The sequence below is a fragment of the Cervus elaphus genome, chromosome 5 (assembly GCF_910594005.1).
Source record: "Cervus elaphus chromosome 5, mCerEla1.1, whole genome shotgun sequence".
NCBI classification, from domain to species: Eukaryota; Metazoa; Chordata; class Mammalia; order Artiodactyla; family Cervidae; genus Cervus; species Cervus elaphus.
Genome location: NC_057819.1, coordinates 121,828,658 through 121,845,545, shown reverse-complemented (window position 1 = coordinate 121,845,545; position 16,888 = coordinate 121,828,658). Strand labels below are relative to the sequence as shown.

General features: G+C 53.2%; 1 protein-coding gene across 1 annotated transcript in view; it reads left to right on the top strand.

The window, feature by feature from the left end:
* Nucleotides 1-16,888, top strand: part of TBCD (tubulin folding cofactor D) — a 142,752-nt gene that overhangs the window by 112,758 nt on the left and 13,106 nt on the right. The window contains exons 23-32 of the mRNA XM_043905093.1: nucleotides 3,510-3,541; nucleotides 6,512-6,574; nucleotides 7,491-7,567; nucleotides 9,182-9,263; nucleotides 12,632-12,750; nucleotides 13,910-14,001; nucleotides 14,682-14,822; nucleotides 15,729-15,812; nucleotides 16,318-16,476; nucleotides 16,559-16,697. Coding sequence (XP_043761028.1) covers nucleotides 3,510-3,541; nucleotides 6,512-6,574; nucleotides 7,491-7,567; nucleotides 9,182-9,263; nucleotides 12,632-12,750; nucleotides 13,910-14,001; nucleotides 14,682-14,822; nucleotides 15,729-15,812; nucleotides 16,318-16,476; nucleotides 16,559-16,697 — 988 coding nt within the window. The remainder of the gene's footprint in view (nucleotides 1-3,509; nucleotides 3,542-6,511; nucleotides 6,575-7,490; nucleotides 7,568-9,181; nucleotides 9,264-12,631; nucleotides 12,751-13,909; nucleotides 14,002-14,681; nucleotides 14,823-15,728; nucleotides 15,813-16,317; nucleotides 16,477-16,558; nucleotides 16,698-16,888) is intronic.

The window sequence follows — 16,888 nt, the reverse complement described above, 5'->3', positions numbered from 1 at the left end:
AGCAGCATCAAAGGCCCAGAGGACAGAGTCCACAGTAGACCAGGCGCAGCTTCCTGGCTGGGTCCTGTCCCCGTGGAGTCACACCGAATCCTCCTCCTGGCTACTCATGACACACACACAGCTATTGCCACCCAGGGAGACCACGCCCCAGCCTTGGCATCCAGGGTTTCCACTGGGTTGAGCTGATTCTCTGTGATGAGGCCCCACCACAGATGGCATTACCAGTGTTGACCTCCCACAGGGCCCCTGGCCCAGGTAAATGGAAGATCGTGCCTGGCAGAGGCTTCTTGGGGCTTGGAGGTGACCTCCATAGCTGGGACAAAGCTCCAGACCCTTCCTTCTTGGCCCTGACCTCCAGGAAGCAGCCTCGCCTGTGGAAGTAAATCCTCTCTCCTGGAAGGGACCCCTTAGGTCAGTCTGGTGCTAGAGCCTTGGGTCCCACGTGACCTGCAGATCCCTCTTACACTGGCAAAGGACACAGGGCTGGAGCATCTCCCAGGTTCTGACAAGCTGACAGGGCAGCCCCGTGACACCTAGGGGTGGTCAGTGCTGGCTGGCTGTGGGGGGCGTGTGCCGGGAGGACCGCCGTGTGCAGTGGGAGCTCTGAGCGCTCGCTGTGTCCGGCAGGTTGGAAGGAGAATCCCTGTTGGGGAGGGGCAGGAGGGTGAGGACTGGCCAGGCTGCGTGGTGCTCCTGACTGCGTGCCCAGGCTCTGAAACCTGGCAGGCGCTTCCCGTCGGCAGGCCCAGAGCTCTCTGGGGAGCCCGTGTTGAATTTCCTCTGACACTTGAGTGCGTGGGGGCCTCATTGCTTGTGATGGCTGTGTCCCAGTCCCTCCTTCAGGAGTGGTGACAGGCCATCCCTTGCAGGACGAAAGTCTTAAAGAAATGTGAACTGTGGGGAAATGGAAACGGCAGGTCATGTGGTTGAGGGAGCTGGATCTTGATCTTGGAGGGAAATGCGAGTTGCACGTGGGGTTTGCACCAGCCCTCTCTTCTGGTCCCTTGGGGGGTGTGCTCCTGCCCTTCTGTGAGTGAAGAAGTCGGCCCTTGGGAGGCCGCCTGCTGTCCTGGGAGCCTCGGCCTTGAGGCCTCGGCAGTGCTGCGTCCCCCTGGTCTCTTTAGGGCCCCCCGTGCTTTCTCAGCGATCAGAGTGACACTGGGAACTCCGTTCTCTTGGGCGGACTGTGCTCAGAAATCTTCCTGGGGGAGGACGTAGCAAGGGCTGATTTTCCTTAGCCCCGAACATTTTATCTTGAATTTGGGGTCTAGATAAAATTAAGGGAATCTTGCAGTGAATAGCTGTTCACCCTTCCCCCACCTCAGTCAGTTATTCATAACATCTTGACCGATTGTTTTCTTTCTCTTTGTATACATGTGTTGTTTGTTTTCTTTAGTAAGTTGTGGGCCTGTTGCTTCCTCTTTAAAACTTGAGAAAGCATCAGGGAAGAGCAGGGACTTTCTCTTGTGTGGCCACATACAACCAGCGTCTCCACCGCACCCAGGAGGCTCCATGTGACCTCTGTGACCTGTCAGCGGAGTTCCTCCAGGTTGTCTTCAAATGCTCTCCGTAGCCTTCTTTCCCCCTTGAACTGGGACCTACTCAAGTTTTTGTGCTGTGTTTGGTGTTATTCAGTTAGCTCCCTTTTTGTTTTTCACGATACAACCTCTTTTTAGGCCAGGTGTGTTGTGTAACATTACACGTTCCGGGTTTCTGGGTTGTTCCCTGCAGGACTGGATCTGGCTTGCCCATGGCGTGGCTGGTGCGGACCCTTGTGTTGCCTGTGAAGTCGGTGTGTTTGCCCCCTGGTGGAGACACTGAGTTGACCCCTGGGTTTAGGGACGACCTCCAGAAGGTCAGACGTGCCGGTGAGAGGGATGCACCCCCTTGCAGCTAGTGACTGGCCTGAGGGGTGGTTTCAAGACCCACGGATCCTGGTTTCCAGCGCCTGCCTTGCCTGAGTCAGCCATCACCCTGCGGCCTGCCAGTGGATGCATGGCTGATTCCCTCATTCTTTCCATGTGCATTTTCTGGGACTTGTATGGAAAGAACAGCGTCCCTCCCTACTCCCACCTGCTGTTTGTCTTTTTGATGTATCACTATAGACTGCACCGACCGCCCCCCCCACACACACCATGTTGTAATTCAGTAACATCCTTGTTATTCCTTCTGTGACTTAAATTGCTCTGTACTTGGCCCACCAGAGGCTGTTTAAATGGACCCCTTTGTCATTTTTACCTGATTCGCTTGTCTTTGAGCAAGGTCTCTTTAAACCTCTTTGCTTTTATTACTTTGGTTTCTGTTCCCATCATCATTGATTGCATTTGGTCCTGTTTGTGTCTTGCTGTGACTCAGTCTCTCTCCTCCCCTCCTGGGACACATGCATGAGCTGAGAGCTGTTCGGCTGACCCTGCGTGTGTATCCCGTCCTCTTGGGGGGCTGCTGGGTCTTTGCGGGTTGTTTTCTTGGAGTCGTGGGGGGTGTTCTGAATTCTCGGTGGGGTGCTGGGCTCTATGGTATTTTTGTCGCTGGGTGCCGGCTGCGCTGGCCAGTGGTGTTCGGTTGGTGGGCTCAGTTGGATCCTTTCACAGCCAGCTCTGGAGGCTCGGTAGGGCCGAAACAAGTGGGCTGGCCCCTCAGGTGGTCCTTGCGAGGGGTCTCCGGGTGTCGTGTTCCTGAGGAGGCCAGTGCTCTGGCTGAGGGGGCTCCTCCCTGCCTGTGTGGACCCCACAAGTGCCCTGCCGTCTTCTTAGGAGTGCTTCTCTTCCTTCAGGCTCAGGTGGTCTCTTTTCTCGAACCTGCAGCTCAGGGTCAGCTCTGGGTGTGTGCTGCTCTGCAGCCCCTCAAGTTCCGGCCGCCTTGGCCTCCCCACCTTCCATCTTTGGGGGCTTCCCTGCTGGGCCTTGGGCCTGGCTGCTTCTTCCCTCCTCCCACGACCTCTGGGTTTTTGTCCAATTTTCCACTTGTTTGAGGCAGGAGGTCAAACTCGAATCCTGCTCCTCTGCCTGGGCCAGAAGCCACTGTCTCACAGCTTTCCTGCCTTCTCCCAGAGTGTTTCTCGAACTCACGTCCCCCAGTTCCCCATTATCAGCATCCCACGTCAGTCGGGGTCCAGGCGGGCAGCACCTTTCCCTGGTCCTGTCAGGTGATGATATCTTCCTGGTGCTTTAAGTTCCTATAGTTCTTACAAAGTAAGAGTTGAACAGTGTTTGGAATTTGTTACATGTGATTCTGTGATATAATTCACACCAGGGATTAGTTTCCAGTGAAAACTGAAAATCATCTCATAAGCGATCACAGGACATATTTTCATTTCTTTTCATAAAAAGTAGTTCACATGGCCAACAATGAATGCAACTATTTAATGTTGGGATACTTTTTGGAGCCTAAAGTTACACCTGTTACTTAGTGAAGATATTTATGTTGTTTTGTATAATGAGAGTTTTTTTTTTTTTTTTTTTTTTTTTATAATGAGAGTTTTAACTTTGAATGTTTTCTTTAATTTTCAGGGGTCTGGGAGGAGAGCTCATGAGACAAGCAGGTAGGTCTGAGCGACAGAGGCTGCAGGTTATGGGTCAGGGTCCTTTCTTCCCACCACTGAGGGAAAACAAAAGTCCCAAGGGTATTTATTGTTTTCAACCCTGTAAAGTTCCCTGATGGGTTCTTTTGCAGTGACAAACGGCTGGGCCGTTTTCTGGTCAGAATTACCATGGCAGTGCACCTGGCCTGCATGTCGTAACTCCAGGGCTGCCCACTCAGCCCACCGCTTCTCCTGTGTGTGTTCACTCCAGGCTCTTAATTTTCAGCTTCTGTGGGTTTTGATACGTTTTAGTAGCCACGGGGCTGGCAGCGGCTGAGGTGGGATGGATAAGTAGAGGTAAGATGCGTCTACCATGAAGGGGTGATAAAGTTAGGAATGTGAACGTTGCCATCTTTCCCTCTTCAGTATGATCTTTAAATGTAAATGTAGAGCAAGAAACATTTTTTAAAGGTTATGTTTAAATGTTTGCAGGGAACTCAAAAGTTGCCAACACATAAATATTTGGATTTCCTGAAGCTTTTCCAGCTAAACCTACCGGAAAACCCAGGACTCAGTGTTTATCAGGCGCCAGATCGGTCCTGGCTCCGTGCTGCGCTCGGGCACAGGGGAGGGGAGGGGAGGGGAGGGCTCGTGGCGGGGGTTGGAGGAGTGTCAGTTCCTCCAGTCCTTAGAACTGCTCTGTTCAAAGCAGAAGGGCGTTTCTTAGGAGCAGCTGAATAGATTGGTAAAACAGAAAAGAGAATAGGAAGTTTCAAACGTACGTGGGATTTCACGTGTGACAAAGCAGGTGTGTGTTTCCAACCTCGCTGAAGAGGGCAGTTGATAGAGTGGTTGATGATGTCCCAGGGAGCCACATGGAAGAAAACAAAATTGTGTCCCCACTGCACACATACACAAAACTAAATTTCTAATTAACAGATACTTAACTGGTTAATTTCTGATTAAACTTAAGTATAGAGGATACATTTTTTTAAAACTTCAAAGAAATTTTAGGAGAAATCAGAGGATCATGTTGGTCCCTAAAAAACTTCCTACCCAGGAAGTTTTCAGCCTCGCCTGGTCGCTGGGGAGATGCTGGTTAGCTCCACGAGGAGGACACGTCTCCTCGATTGTATTGGCTACGTCAGAGCTGGGTGGCCCTCTGCCGATGGAGTGCCTGCTCTGGCGTGTATGTTGTTACAGCATTTTCAGGTTGCCAAGGGCAGTGTCTCTTAGGATTAAAAATGTGCAGTCTTCTGCCCTTCAGGGCCACTCCTAGGACTTTGCACCCCCAAAACGTGTAGGAGTGACAGGCATCCTGCTGGACAGACGGGCAGTCTGTGTGCTGACAGGATGTATGTGGCCACCTTGTCTGACATGACAGAAGCTGGAAGGAAAGCTGAGCCCGGCAGGAAATATTGGATTAACAGTTTCATAACCATACTGTGGGATGTTGCCCATCTGCTAAAGAGCATGGGCTCCCCCACGGTCAGTTATGTTGTTGGAGAAGAAAAGCAGTTTGGCGGCTGGAGCCGTGGGGGGCCTGTGCGCGTCCTGACTCTGCTGGGACGTCCCTCCTCCAGCCCCCAGACCCCCTCCTGCTGGCCGGCCACGTTTGTGCTGAGGACGGTGGGAGTCAGGAGTGTGAGGAGGCGGGATGGTGTCACCGTCGGGAGCCTTCTGCGCTCACAGAGACTGCGGAGCTGGCTTCCTCGCTGGCCTGGCTGCATTTCAGAGGACAGCCGCCGCCTGTCACTGGTCCCTGGGGGGCAGTGATGGGCACCCCTGCTGAGGCATGGCGGACGTACAGCGTGCACAGGGAGCCTTTGTTGCTGTGGACGCTGAAGTTGGGGTTTGTTGCTGCCAGCCCAGCCTAGCCTGGCCATAATGGGTGCCTGTGGTCTGTGACCCTCTGAGCGTGGGGGGAGGTGTGGGAGCCATGGTCCAGTTCAGCTTAGTTTCGGGGTCAGGGCAGGAGCAAGGTGGCAGAGACGGGGTCAGGGCACAGAACTGGCAGGAGGCGTGCCTGTGCTCTCAGCCTTGAAGGTCAGTGAAGGTCAGCCCAACTTACATGGCCGCCAAAATGTCAGTGGTGGTTTTCTATCTTACTTTTCTGTAGTGCTAGATTTTTCTTCCAGCAAATGCAAACTACTCATTCAGTAGGAGGAAACCCTTAGGCTGTTCCATCGTAGGGACAGAGGTAGGGGTGCAGAGGCCGCCCTCTTGCTGTGTGAATGGGCAGCGTGAGGAGTCGTGCGGGATGGGCTGAGGCATGTGGCCTGTGGGCAGGCGCCGGGCAGGTCAGGTCCCTGCAGTGGTCCCCACAGCAGAGCCTCCTTGGTGCCGAGACAGTCATGTGAGGCCACCACACAGAAGCTCAGGTGGTGGCCAGTGAGTAGCTATACTGGCTTATGTTTCCACACACAGAAGTGGTAGTTTATTAAAATGGACACTACATTATTTACCGAGGTCGGGAATTTACCAGAGCTTTGAGCACTGTGGCTCATCTGGGGGACTGTCCCATGGGGGTGATAAGTGTTACCTCCTCTGACCCTGGTGCTGACCTGAGGTGGGGGAGGCCCCCCGCCCAGGGGAACTTGCTTCTCCGTGGTCCTCATTGGGCGGGTGTCTGCTGGTCAGCCACCGCTCCTGGTCACTTGTGGGTGTCAGTGGTTTGACAGCTGAGTTGTCTGTCCCTGGGGATTCATATGGGGGTCAAACCTGCAGCCTCCACGTGTTGCTCCCTTGTCTCGGCAGGGTTCCCCGAGGGCACCGGCTTGATGCTGCTGCTCTTGGGTCCTGGCACTGCCCCCGAGCCTGGGCCAGGTCTGATGCAGAGGACATGCTGGGGGCTTGCCTCCGGACACCAGCACTGAGGGGGCAGGGGCAGGAAGGCTGGTGTTGGCAGCACTGGGCTCAGGTGCGTCAAGGTGGGTGCTGAGATGGGCACTTTTGGGGAAATGACATTGCGTTCATCCTTTTTCTTCCCAGTATGCATTTTAATAGAAAACTCGGCACTTTCCAAAATGCCCTTCAGAGGTGACGCCGTGATCGGTAAGTGCATCTCTCCTCCAGTGACTCACAGCATGGCATTTTCTTCCAGAACTTCAAAAGTGAAGACCGACCTGTTAAGGTGGATGGTAAACTCCATCCTGTTAGAATCTGTTTTGAAGTTGCTGTTATTAAGAGCCCGCTGTAACCAGGGAGCGTCCCCACAGTCTCCCCACAGAAGCAGAGACTCTCCCTTCTCTTCCAGGGGCTTGCTCCTTCCTCAGGGCTCCCGACTGGGGCTCTGCCTGTCACGGCCGTGCCCAGCACCAGGCACTCTCGGCCATTCCTCTCCCATTTGGGCGGTGCCAGCCCGAGGGGCAGGCTCTCGCAGGACGAGGGGAGAGCCAGAAGCTGCCTTGGCTCTTCCAGGGGTGGCAGTCAGGCCCCGGCGCTGGTCTGGAGCCTCTCCAGGTTCTGACATTCTGTGGCCGCTGGTCACAGAGAGGCAGTAGGAAAAGCCTTGGGGTCACTGCCTCTACTGGGCTGTGCTGGCTTTTTGCTCCACAGCCTCAGAAATTCTGTAACTTGAGCAAAAAGAAAAAAATGATTTAGTGTTTGTTTCCAAGTATGAGATCTAGTTGAATTTTGTGTTTGGTTTTTATTGGTGGGGGGATTGTTCAGGGAAGAAGTACAGTCAAAGACCACTTGAAGCTTACAGGTGTAGTAGGAGAACAAAAACTTGCCCATCATGACAGTTTGCACATTTCAACAGCAGAAAGAAGACTTTCCCCTATAGGTGGAGAGGGCAAAGGCCTTTAGAATTTCATTCGACCTGGAGAACGTGTACCTCAGATTTCCTGCAGGTTCCTCTCAAAGGTCACGGTCTACTTTGACTTGAGAGGTAGAAGATCTGTGTGGTGGTGGTTTTAATTTGATACAAATGTTCTTTACTAGCTGAATGAATTTGTTTCTTTGACAGATGGTTGGCAGTGGCTGATAAACGACACCTTGAGAAATCTCCACCTCATTTCAAGTCACTCTCGACAACGTATAAAGGTGTGGGAAGCGAGGGCTCTCTGGCTTTTGCACTGTGTAGAAATATTTAAGTGTTTCAAAGGTCTCTGGGCATTATGAGTCCCTTTTGTAGACCAACATGATTGATAAAGGCCAGTAGTTATATTTGGAATTCTGAATGATATTGTTTATGTAATTTATGATCAGGACAACTAAAGCAGCCATCATTGACCAGAATATTTAAACTTTTTATTATTGTTTCTAGTTTTATTAATTATATTTGCCTTCCAAACGTGTTCCCTATTGAGTTGTAGAATGTGAGGTTGGAGGCTCCTTTTGTGATGCTCACGTGTGGATGAGCGAACTGCTAGAATCATGACAGGATGTCAGTGTTAATCATGTCAAGTGAGCAAGAGTGTGCGGTGTGTGTCCCAGTCCCAGTGGCCACTACTGTCCTGCCTCAGGACAGGTGAACTTTGGACTAGCAGCATTGCAATCTCTACCCCTGTGCAGAGATAATAACCTGGGTATTGATAACAACTAGGCTTTGATGTGGAGGATGAAGGAGTGGAAGTACATATTGGTCTTTCTTATAGCTTTCCAGCCTCCTGTGTCTCAGCTTTTCTGTTGGGTGAATAGAACATATCTTCAGTCCTCATCCCTTTTTTCATAAGTAACTTTATCGTTCTGTAGAACCCAGGTAGTTTTACTAGTTGAAGTTGAGTTCTTCATGATCAGTGTCAGAATTCCTTTTAAAAACACATCCACAGTTGATTCACACCAGTCGTGATCATGGTTTGGCCTGCTCCTCGATCTGTATGAGGACACCCCTCCCCCAGCACCCCTGTTGGAGCTCCCTGATCTGAAGGAGCCCTGGGAAGAATCGGGCTTCCCTGATAGCTCAGTTGGTAAAGAATCCGCCTGTAATGCAGGAGACCCTGGTTCAATCCCTGGGTTGGGAAGATCCCCTGGAGAAGGGAACTACCCATTCCAGTGTTCTGACCTGGAGAATTCTGTGGACCATCGGGTCACAAAGAGTCAGACATGACCGAGCGACTTTTACTTGGGATGAACACACGAACCCAGCGTTTGCCCCACTTGGTCTTTACGATGGAGAAAGGCTTAGGTGAGTCACTGTGGAGGCTACAGGAGGGGCCAAGGACGTCTGTGTGGTGTGAGCCCCCTTCCTGCGCTTTGCCCCTGAGGTGCCCCAGCCTTGGGTCAGCCCTTCCTCTGTCCAGCCACTCCTGTTCCCAGCACTCCTGGGACCCCAACTCCACTCCATACTAGGCCTCTTCGTGGCTCACCTGGGGGGCCTTGCCACACTGCTTCTGGTGTTTAACACACTTTTCCATCATTATTTCAGCTGGGAAAGAATAAAATGCCACATTTCATCATTGCCTTTCCCATGGAAAGACCTGAAATTTGCACTGTATGGAGGAAGTAACTTTTATATCCAGTGTATTAGTTGCAGAGAACATTAAACTTATGACCACATCTGACTGACGATGATGACAATGACCAGCAGACATACCAGAAAGGATGATGTCATTCAGCCTCTGGGTCTTCCAAACCAAGTCACTGGCCTGACCGCAGGGCCACCTGGCTGCTCCTTGACCAGGAGCCTGCAGCTCACTCACGTCTCCTCCGTTTCAGGAGGCGGCTGTGTCGGCCCTGGCCGCCCTCTGCAGTGAGTACCACGCCCGGGAGCCTGGGGAGGCAGAGGCTGCCGCGCAGGGTGAGTGGGTGTCTGCACTCAGCCCTGCATCCAGTGGGGCTGGGGGCTGGGTGGTTGTGGGGTGCCTGCCGCTCCTGCCGCAGTGTGGACAGGCCTGGAGGGTAGAGAGTGGGCGTCAGGCCGTGAGGACGCCGCCCCCTCCTCAGCCCATGCCATTCTTACCTGGAGCCAGATTTCTCTGAGGCCACGTGGGGTCCACTTTCCCGGATGTTACCACTTTACTGTAGAATCAACTCTTATTTCAGTAGTGTTTTCTTAAATTATGTTTTTAAGTCCACTTTCCCCTGATTTGGACTTCGGAGGCTCCCAGTACTGCGGTTGGGCTCCATGTCTCTGTGGGGACCTCTCTTCTGTCCTGTCCCTGGTCTTCCTCGGGGTCCAGCCTTCATTATCAGGGACTGTTGTCCACACTCATTCCCCAGGCTCTGTCAGCTCAGCGTTGTCCACTTCTGCTGCCTCCCCACATCCTCCTGATTTTATGCTTTTTCCTTGGAGTCTGTTCATTCAGTGATTACTTCATTGACTTTTCTATTTCATGGTTAAGTGCATTTAGAATTTTTGTAACTCACGACAATGCTTTTCTGGCACGTGTCCTTCATGTGTTAATAGCTTATGTGTTAATGTCTCCTCCCCCCATGAACAGTGTCGGTATAACTGTCTTGTGGCATGTCCTTGTGTCAGTTGGGTTTTCCAGAACCACCCTCTAAGCTGAAGTTCATCTGACACGTTACATGGTCCTATTTGTAGTGTCTAGTTCAGGAGTATTAGTTTCATATTAAAAAGCTTTGTATTTACATGTTATATGGCACTGTAGCTTTCCTTTGTATCATATTACAGAATATTTATTATAGTTACTTCAAAAATACATGAAACACTTTAAAAATTATTTTAAGTATGGAAGAATCATGGGTTATTTTTCAGTCGCTAAGTCTTGTCTCTTTGTGACCCCATAGACAGCAGCATGCCAGGCTTCCCTGTCCTTTACTATCTCTCAAGAGTTTATTCAAACTCATGTCCACTGATTTAGTGATGCCATCCAACCATCTCATTTTCGGTCACCCCATTCCCCTACTGCCTTCAGTCTTTCTCAGGATCAGAGTCTCTTCCAATGAGTTGACTCTTCACATCAGGTGGCCAGAGTATTGGAATTTCAGCTTTAGCATCGGTTCTTCCAGTGAATATTAGGGGTTGATTGCCTAAATAACTGATTTGATTTCCTTGCTCTCCAAGGGACTCTCGAGTCTTCTATAGCACTGCAGTTCAAAAGCATCAGTTCTTGGGTGCTCAGCTTTCTTTATGGTCCAACTCTCACATCCATAGATTACTACTGGAAAAACCATAGCTTTGACTATACAGCCCTTTGTTAGCAAAGTGATGTTTCTGTTTTTTAATATACCATCTAGGTTTATCATCACTTTTCTTCCAAGGAGCAAGTGTCTTTTAATTTCATGGCTGTAGTTACTCTCCAAAGTGATTTTTGGAGTCCAAGAAAATAAAGTCTGTCACTGTTTCCATTTTTTCCCCCATCTGTTTGCCATGACATGATGGACCCAGATGCCATGATCTTAGTTTTTTGAATGTTGAGTTTTAAGCCAGCTTTTTCACTCTCGTCTTTCACCTTCATCAAGAGGGTCTTTAGTTCCTCTTCACTTTCTGCCATTTGCATATCTGAGGTTGTTTATATTTCTCCCTGCTGTCTTGATTCCAGCTTGTAATTCATTCAGCCCAGCATTTCACATGATATACTCTGCATATAAATTAAATAAGCAGGGTGACTGTATATAACCTTGTCATACTCCTCTCCCAACTTTGTACCAGTCTGTTCCATGTCCAGTTCTAACTGTGGCTTCTTGACCTGCATACAGGTTTCTCAGGAAGCAGGTAAGGTGATCTGGTTTTCCCATCTCTTTAAGAATTTTCTGCAGTTTGTTGTGATCCATGTAGTAAAAGGCTTTAGCATAGTTAATGAAACAGATACAGATGTTTTTCTGGAATTCCCTTGCTTTTTCTATGATCCAGTGGATGTTGGCAATTTGATCTCTGGTTCCTCTGCCTTTTTAAAATCCAACTTGTACATCTGGAATCATGTATGCAGTAGTCTAAATCTACTTTTTGTGAATTTTTTCAAAAGTTAGAAAATACTTTGTCATTTGCTCTTCTGATAGACTTTCCAAATTAGTGATGTTATACTGTGTCCTTGTACCATATGCAGTTTTGCATAAAGAGATAGCACAGTTGGTCCTCTGTATCTGCAGGTTCCACATCTAGAAAGAGGATTTTCATGTTTCAGCTAAAGTGTGTTATTTTAAGTTCCACCAAAGATGTCATTTTAGTGTCCGTGCAAGTGGAATTCCAGTTTTTTTTTTCCTACCCTAATATATGAGGATCTAAGGTTTTCACATACACATTATAGAAGTCTTGCTGTGTTGAAATGTAAGCAGTGATGACAGGAACCTCTTTGGTTGTGGTAGGTAAAGAGTAAGGGTGTCTGGCCTTCCTTGACCTTCTGAGTTGCCTTTTCAGAGAATAGATGTGGTTTTTCCACTTTACTTCCTTGAATTCTTGAATCGCTTCAGGGCCCCCTTTCCTGTGAAAGTGAAAGTCACTCAATCCGTGTCCGACTCTTTGTGACCCCATGGACTATACAGTCCATGGAATTCTCCAGGCCAGAATACTGGAGTGGGCAGCCTTTTCCTTCTCCAGGGGATCTTCCCAACCCAGGGATGGAACCCGGGTGTCCCACATGGCGGGAGGATTGTTTACCAGCCAAGCCACAAGGGAAGCCCCCTTTTCCTGCGTCTCCCTGTCAAACCTCTGTTTCAGTTGCTCTCTAGTTCCCGCGACTGGCCTTTCCCGTGTGGGAAGGTCTGCTTTCCTAGCCCTGTGTTCTCTCTCAGCCTGACTGACTGCACTGCCCGTTTCTGCCCGACCAGCGGTGGGCGTCTTGTGCGGAGCAGCCCCTGCACCCCTGCTGCCCCTGAGCACCTAGCCCTGGGGCTCCCTCTTGGGACCACATTTGCTCTTGGTCTTTGAGGAAGTATCCTCATCTTCTGAGGAAGGCATTTGTGTCCTTAGTGAATAAAAAACAGAAGTTTGACTGTGTTGACTATTGGTAAAACTGTTGGCTTTATTTTCCCAGGAGTGAAATTGTGTATTAAAATTGCTTATGAAAATCTTACAAGCACCTACTGAAAACCTCTCTTCTTCAATCTGTTTGATTCATGCTGCTTTGACAGCACGTCTGCTCTGGGCGTCTGAGTGGCCCCTCCCTCCTTCAGCACTGTTTGCTCGTCTTCTGGCCTGTACTTGAGGAGTATGTCTTGTGGATACTGGACAGCAGTGGTCACGCTCTGGTCCCTTCTTTTCAGAGGAGCTGGTGAAGCTGTATCTCTCCGAACTCCAGAGCCCTGAGGAGATGACTCGCTGTGGCTGTGCCCTGGCCTTGGGCGCCCTGCCGGCCTTCTTCCTGAAGGGCCGACTCAGGCAGGTGAGGCTGGCCTAGCAGGGCGGGGGTCGTGTGGGGCCAGACACATGAGTGGGGTATGTAGGCTGAAGGGATTCCTGCAGGCCAGCGTGTGCATCCATAAGAAAGGGGAGGGGAACACCCAGGGCAGCGAGTGGTCTTTGAGAGCCTGGTGAACATTCTAGCCTGAGGAGACTCGGGGGAGCTGACTCCTTGGCTGAGGAGGGAGCCTCAGCCTCCTGGAAATACACCTGGCCTTTACTTAGCTGTGGTGTGCCATCCAACCTTTTCTGCATTAGGAGCAAATGTTTCCAGCCTTGTCTGGGAAGGCTGCCCCCCCGTGGCCACGTGAAGGGTGCTGGGCCTCCCACCCCAGAGCTCCTCTGTGGGGAGGTGCCCTTTCTCCCCAGCGCGGGGTCCTGTGCTCCGGCGTGGCCGGGGGCGGGGTTCTGCTTGCCCTTGAGCTCCACTGCCCTTGGCCTGTCTCAGGGGTGACCCGTCAGCTCCCCTCATACCCTGACCTAGGAGACCCTGCCGGCCTCAGCCCACCCAGCCCTCCCCCTCACGCTCCCTTTCCCTCGGCTCACACGTCAGTCACGGTCCTGCCGGCCCACCTCCCAGCCGTCGCTGTGGCCAGGTGCCTGCACACACGTGCCCCTCACCTGTGCTGCCTTCCCCTGCCCCCAACGCCTTGGGATCCAAGGCACCAGACCAGCTTAGGTGTCAAGACGGGGAACAGGCCATCCAAACCCTGCCCAGGGCTTTTCTGTTTGAAACACCTTGCATTTAGAACAGAACTGTCACTCCAGAAGTAACTGGTGAAGATGTGAGAAGCTGGGCGCTTTTGTGTGCCGAGGGCTCCAGCTCCAGGCAGGGGGCGGGAGGGAATGGCTGGCCGTGGGTGCGGGTCTTGCCCTGGAGGGAGGAGGCAGACTGGCAGAGATTGCCTGAGTGCCGGTGATGGGGGTGTGGGTAGGAGGGTAGTTAGGAGCCAGCCGTGGGAAGGGCTGGAGGCACCCCTACCCCACTCGGGGCTCTGTGTGTTCTCCAGGGCATGTGGTCCACCCGGACAAGCCACCGGCCATGCTGTGCTGTGTTCTGGGTGCAGGGTGCCAGCCCAGGTCTCCACTTGCATGCACGGTGCATGCATCTTCAGGCTAGCAGGTCTGTCTTTGCTTTTCAGGTTCTAGCAGGCCTGAGGGCCGTTACCCACATCTCTCCCAAGGACGTGAGCTTTGCTGAGGCCAGGCGGGATGCCTTGAAGGCCATCTCTAGGTGAGCCCCAACGGTTTTTCTCCCCAAAGTCTCTGTTCTCTCAAAAGCCAGCAACCGAGCATGAAGGGATGTTCACAGCAGTTTGTGTAAGAAGCCCCGTGTGTCAGGGGCTGAATCTGTTTTGAGGCAAACATTTTTATTTTCTAGTTTCTTTTCTTTTCAGAGGACTGTCCGAGAACATGTCAACTCATAGACAAAACTCATAGTTTTGTCATAATTATAATGAGTACTTAAACCCGTAGTGCACTTACCTCTGGGTTTTGGGGACAGTGGGCCTGCTCAGGGACTGGGGCTAAGTGTTCTGCTCATGACCATGGCCCCAGGTTGCCTGTGTGGAGGGAATGCTGACGTATGTCACACACATGCATGTCAGCAGGGGCTGCCCTTTCTCTGACGAGCCCCATGCTGTGCCTTCTGTGGGTGGCGGGGTCGAAGGGACCAGCCACAGACGGCCCCCTGTGTGCCCTGAAACTGTAGACGCTAGAGGTGTGGCTTGGAGAAGAGTGTCGCTCGGCATCACGTTAGTGCGGGAGCATTACCGAGTCTGCTTCTGAGGTTACAGGTCTGTTCTGAGGGCATCCTATCAGGAAAGACACATCCAGCCAAAATGATGAGAACGGCAGGAGAGCTTGCTTGGGATTCTCAGACGTTAGCTGGGCTTCACACGTTTTTAATTTTAGGATTTGCCAGACTGTTGGTGTGCGGGCAGAGGGGCCTCCGGACGAAGCCGTGTGCAGAGAGAACGTCTCCCAGATTTACTGCACGCTGCTGGACTGTCTGAAGGACTACACGACCGACAGCCGTGGGGACGTGGGGGCATGGTGAGGTGGTCGTGCCGTCCTCGTCCGCGGCTCTTCTCGAGTGTCCCACCAAGGCCAGAGGTGGGGCGTCCATGGCGCTGCTCTGACCCAGGCTGGGCCCTTGATTCCCAGGGCAGTGTGGGCGACGGTGCTCTGACTGCGGCTGGGGTTCACATGTCTGCCTGGGACACGGGGCCCCTCTTCCTGCTTTTGTGTGCCGTGTGGCTCTGCCGTGGTTCTCCTTCGTCCTTCCAGAGGGCGCTGATGGCCCTGCAGCAGGCAGCGGGCCTGTCTTGAGTGCAGAGCCATGGTCTCCATCTCGCCTGGTGTGGGCGGCTGCTCAGGGTCTGTTCTGACTGCGTGATGGTGTGTGCTGCCTCCTGGGTGGTGCTCACTCCTTGGCGGGAGGGTGGGTGCCCGGGCGTGTAGGACCTGCCGGCCCTGGTGATGTGGGGCAGTGTTTGTGGTCCCCATTGCCCAGCTGCGCTGAGTGTTCTTTGTCCCAAGTTTGAAATGGTGCTCTCACTCTGGAGTTAGACCAGCAAACAGGAGCTGTTCTACATACGTTTATCTCTTGAAAAGCCAAAAAGCCTTTAAAAGGTTTTTTGCCAGGGGAAAAAAACAAACCAGCTTTGCAGAGTGGGCATGTTCTGTGCATCAGGGTCACGGGGAGACCGGCGCTGCTTCTGTGCCCTTGTGAGAGTTTTCTGGGCCCTGGCCGTTGGTGTTCGGGTGTCAGACAGGTGTTTCTGAGGTAGTGTGTGAGAGAAGCTTCTCGGAGAAAGGCTGCCAGCAGCCTTTGTCGAGCCTCCTACGTGTTTCTTGCCCCGGGTTGAGGGCGCCTAAGCCTGGCCCTACCGAGTGACTGGTGGTCACGTAGCACCTGGGGCAGTAGGCCGGCTCCTCAACCCCTCCTTGTCTCTGCAGGGTCCGCGAGGCCGCCATGACCAGCCTGATGGACCTGACTCTCCTGCTGGGTCGGAACCAGCCAGAGCTGATCGAGGCCCCCCTGTGAGTCTATTCTCCCTGTGTGGGGAGAGGGGCGGCCCGGGCCCTCCCTCCCTCCCGACACCAGGGCCCCTGCCCCTGGCTCGGCCTCTCCTGGGGTTCAGGCCTGTTGGAGGACAGCCAGCTCCTGACCTCAGGGCCCCTGTGCCTGGGCCTGCTGCCGCTGGGAACTGGCCATCCTGTCCTCCGTCGGTTCCCCGGACACTGGGCTACCTCTGGGCACCTTGTTGGCCTGGGGTCACCGTGCCCCCTCCATTGCTCTTGTTGTCGAGGCCCCTGAGGAGACCCGGGCTGGCTTCCTCGGCAGCCCCCCGGTCCAGTTCCTCTGGCTGCAGATGCCTCTTCCTCCATTTCTTCCCTTTCTTTGAGCCCATAGTCCTGTCAGGCTCACTGCTTGACCTCCTGCGTGGGCTTCCGAGCTGTCAGGTCCCGTCCCACCCGCCGCCGGGGTGGCCCAGGTGCCCGCTCTCGGGCTCCAGGCGAGCTGACCCTGGGCTCTGGTCTGCAGCTGCCAGCGGCTCATGTGCTGCTTAGCCCAGCAGGCGAGCGAGAAGATCGACAGGTTCCGTGCGCACGCGGCCCGCGTGTTCCTGGCCCTGCTCCACGCGGACAGCCCCGCCATCCCCCATGTGCCCGCCCGGCCAGAGCTGGAGAGGCTCTTCCCCAGGTACGGGGCCCAGCTCCGGGGCCGGGGGGACCGCCCTGTTCCCCGTGGGGCAGCCCCTCCAGCTCGCACTCCTGTCTTGCAGGGCCGCCGTGGCCTCCGTGAACTGGGGCGCGCCCTCCCAGGCCTTCCCGCGCATGGCCCGCCTCCTGGGGCTGCCTGCCTACCGCTACCACGTGCTGCTGGGGCTGGCCGTGTCCGTGGGCGGCCTGACCGAGTCCACGGTGAGCAGGCGCCTGGGTGGGCGTCCCCGTGAGGGAGCGCTGCCTCCTTCCTTCAGGACCCTCTGCTGGGGGTGGGGGGTGGTGTTCCCCTGACCTGACAGCACATGAGGCAGGAGCTTGGCAGCCCGGCTCCCTGGCTTTTGTTCGGGTCTGGATTCACTCCCCCGCACCGTGAGGGCCCCGTAGTTCCC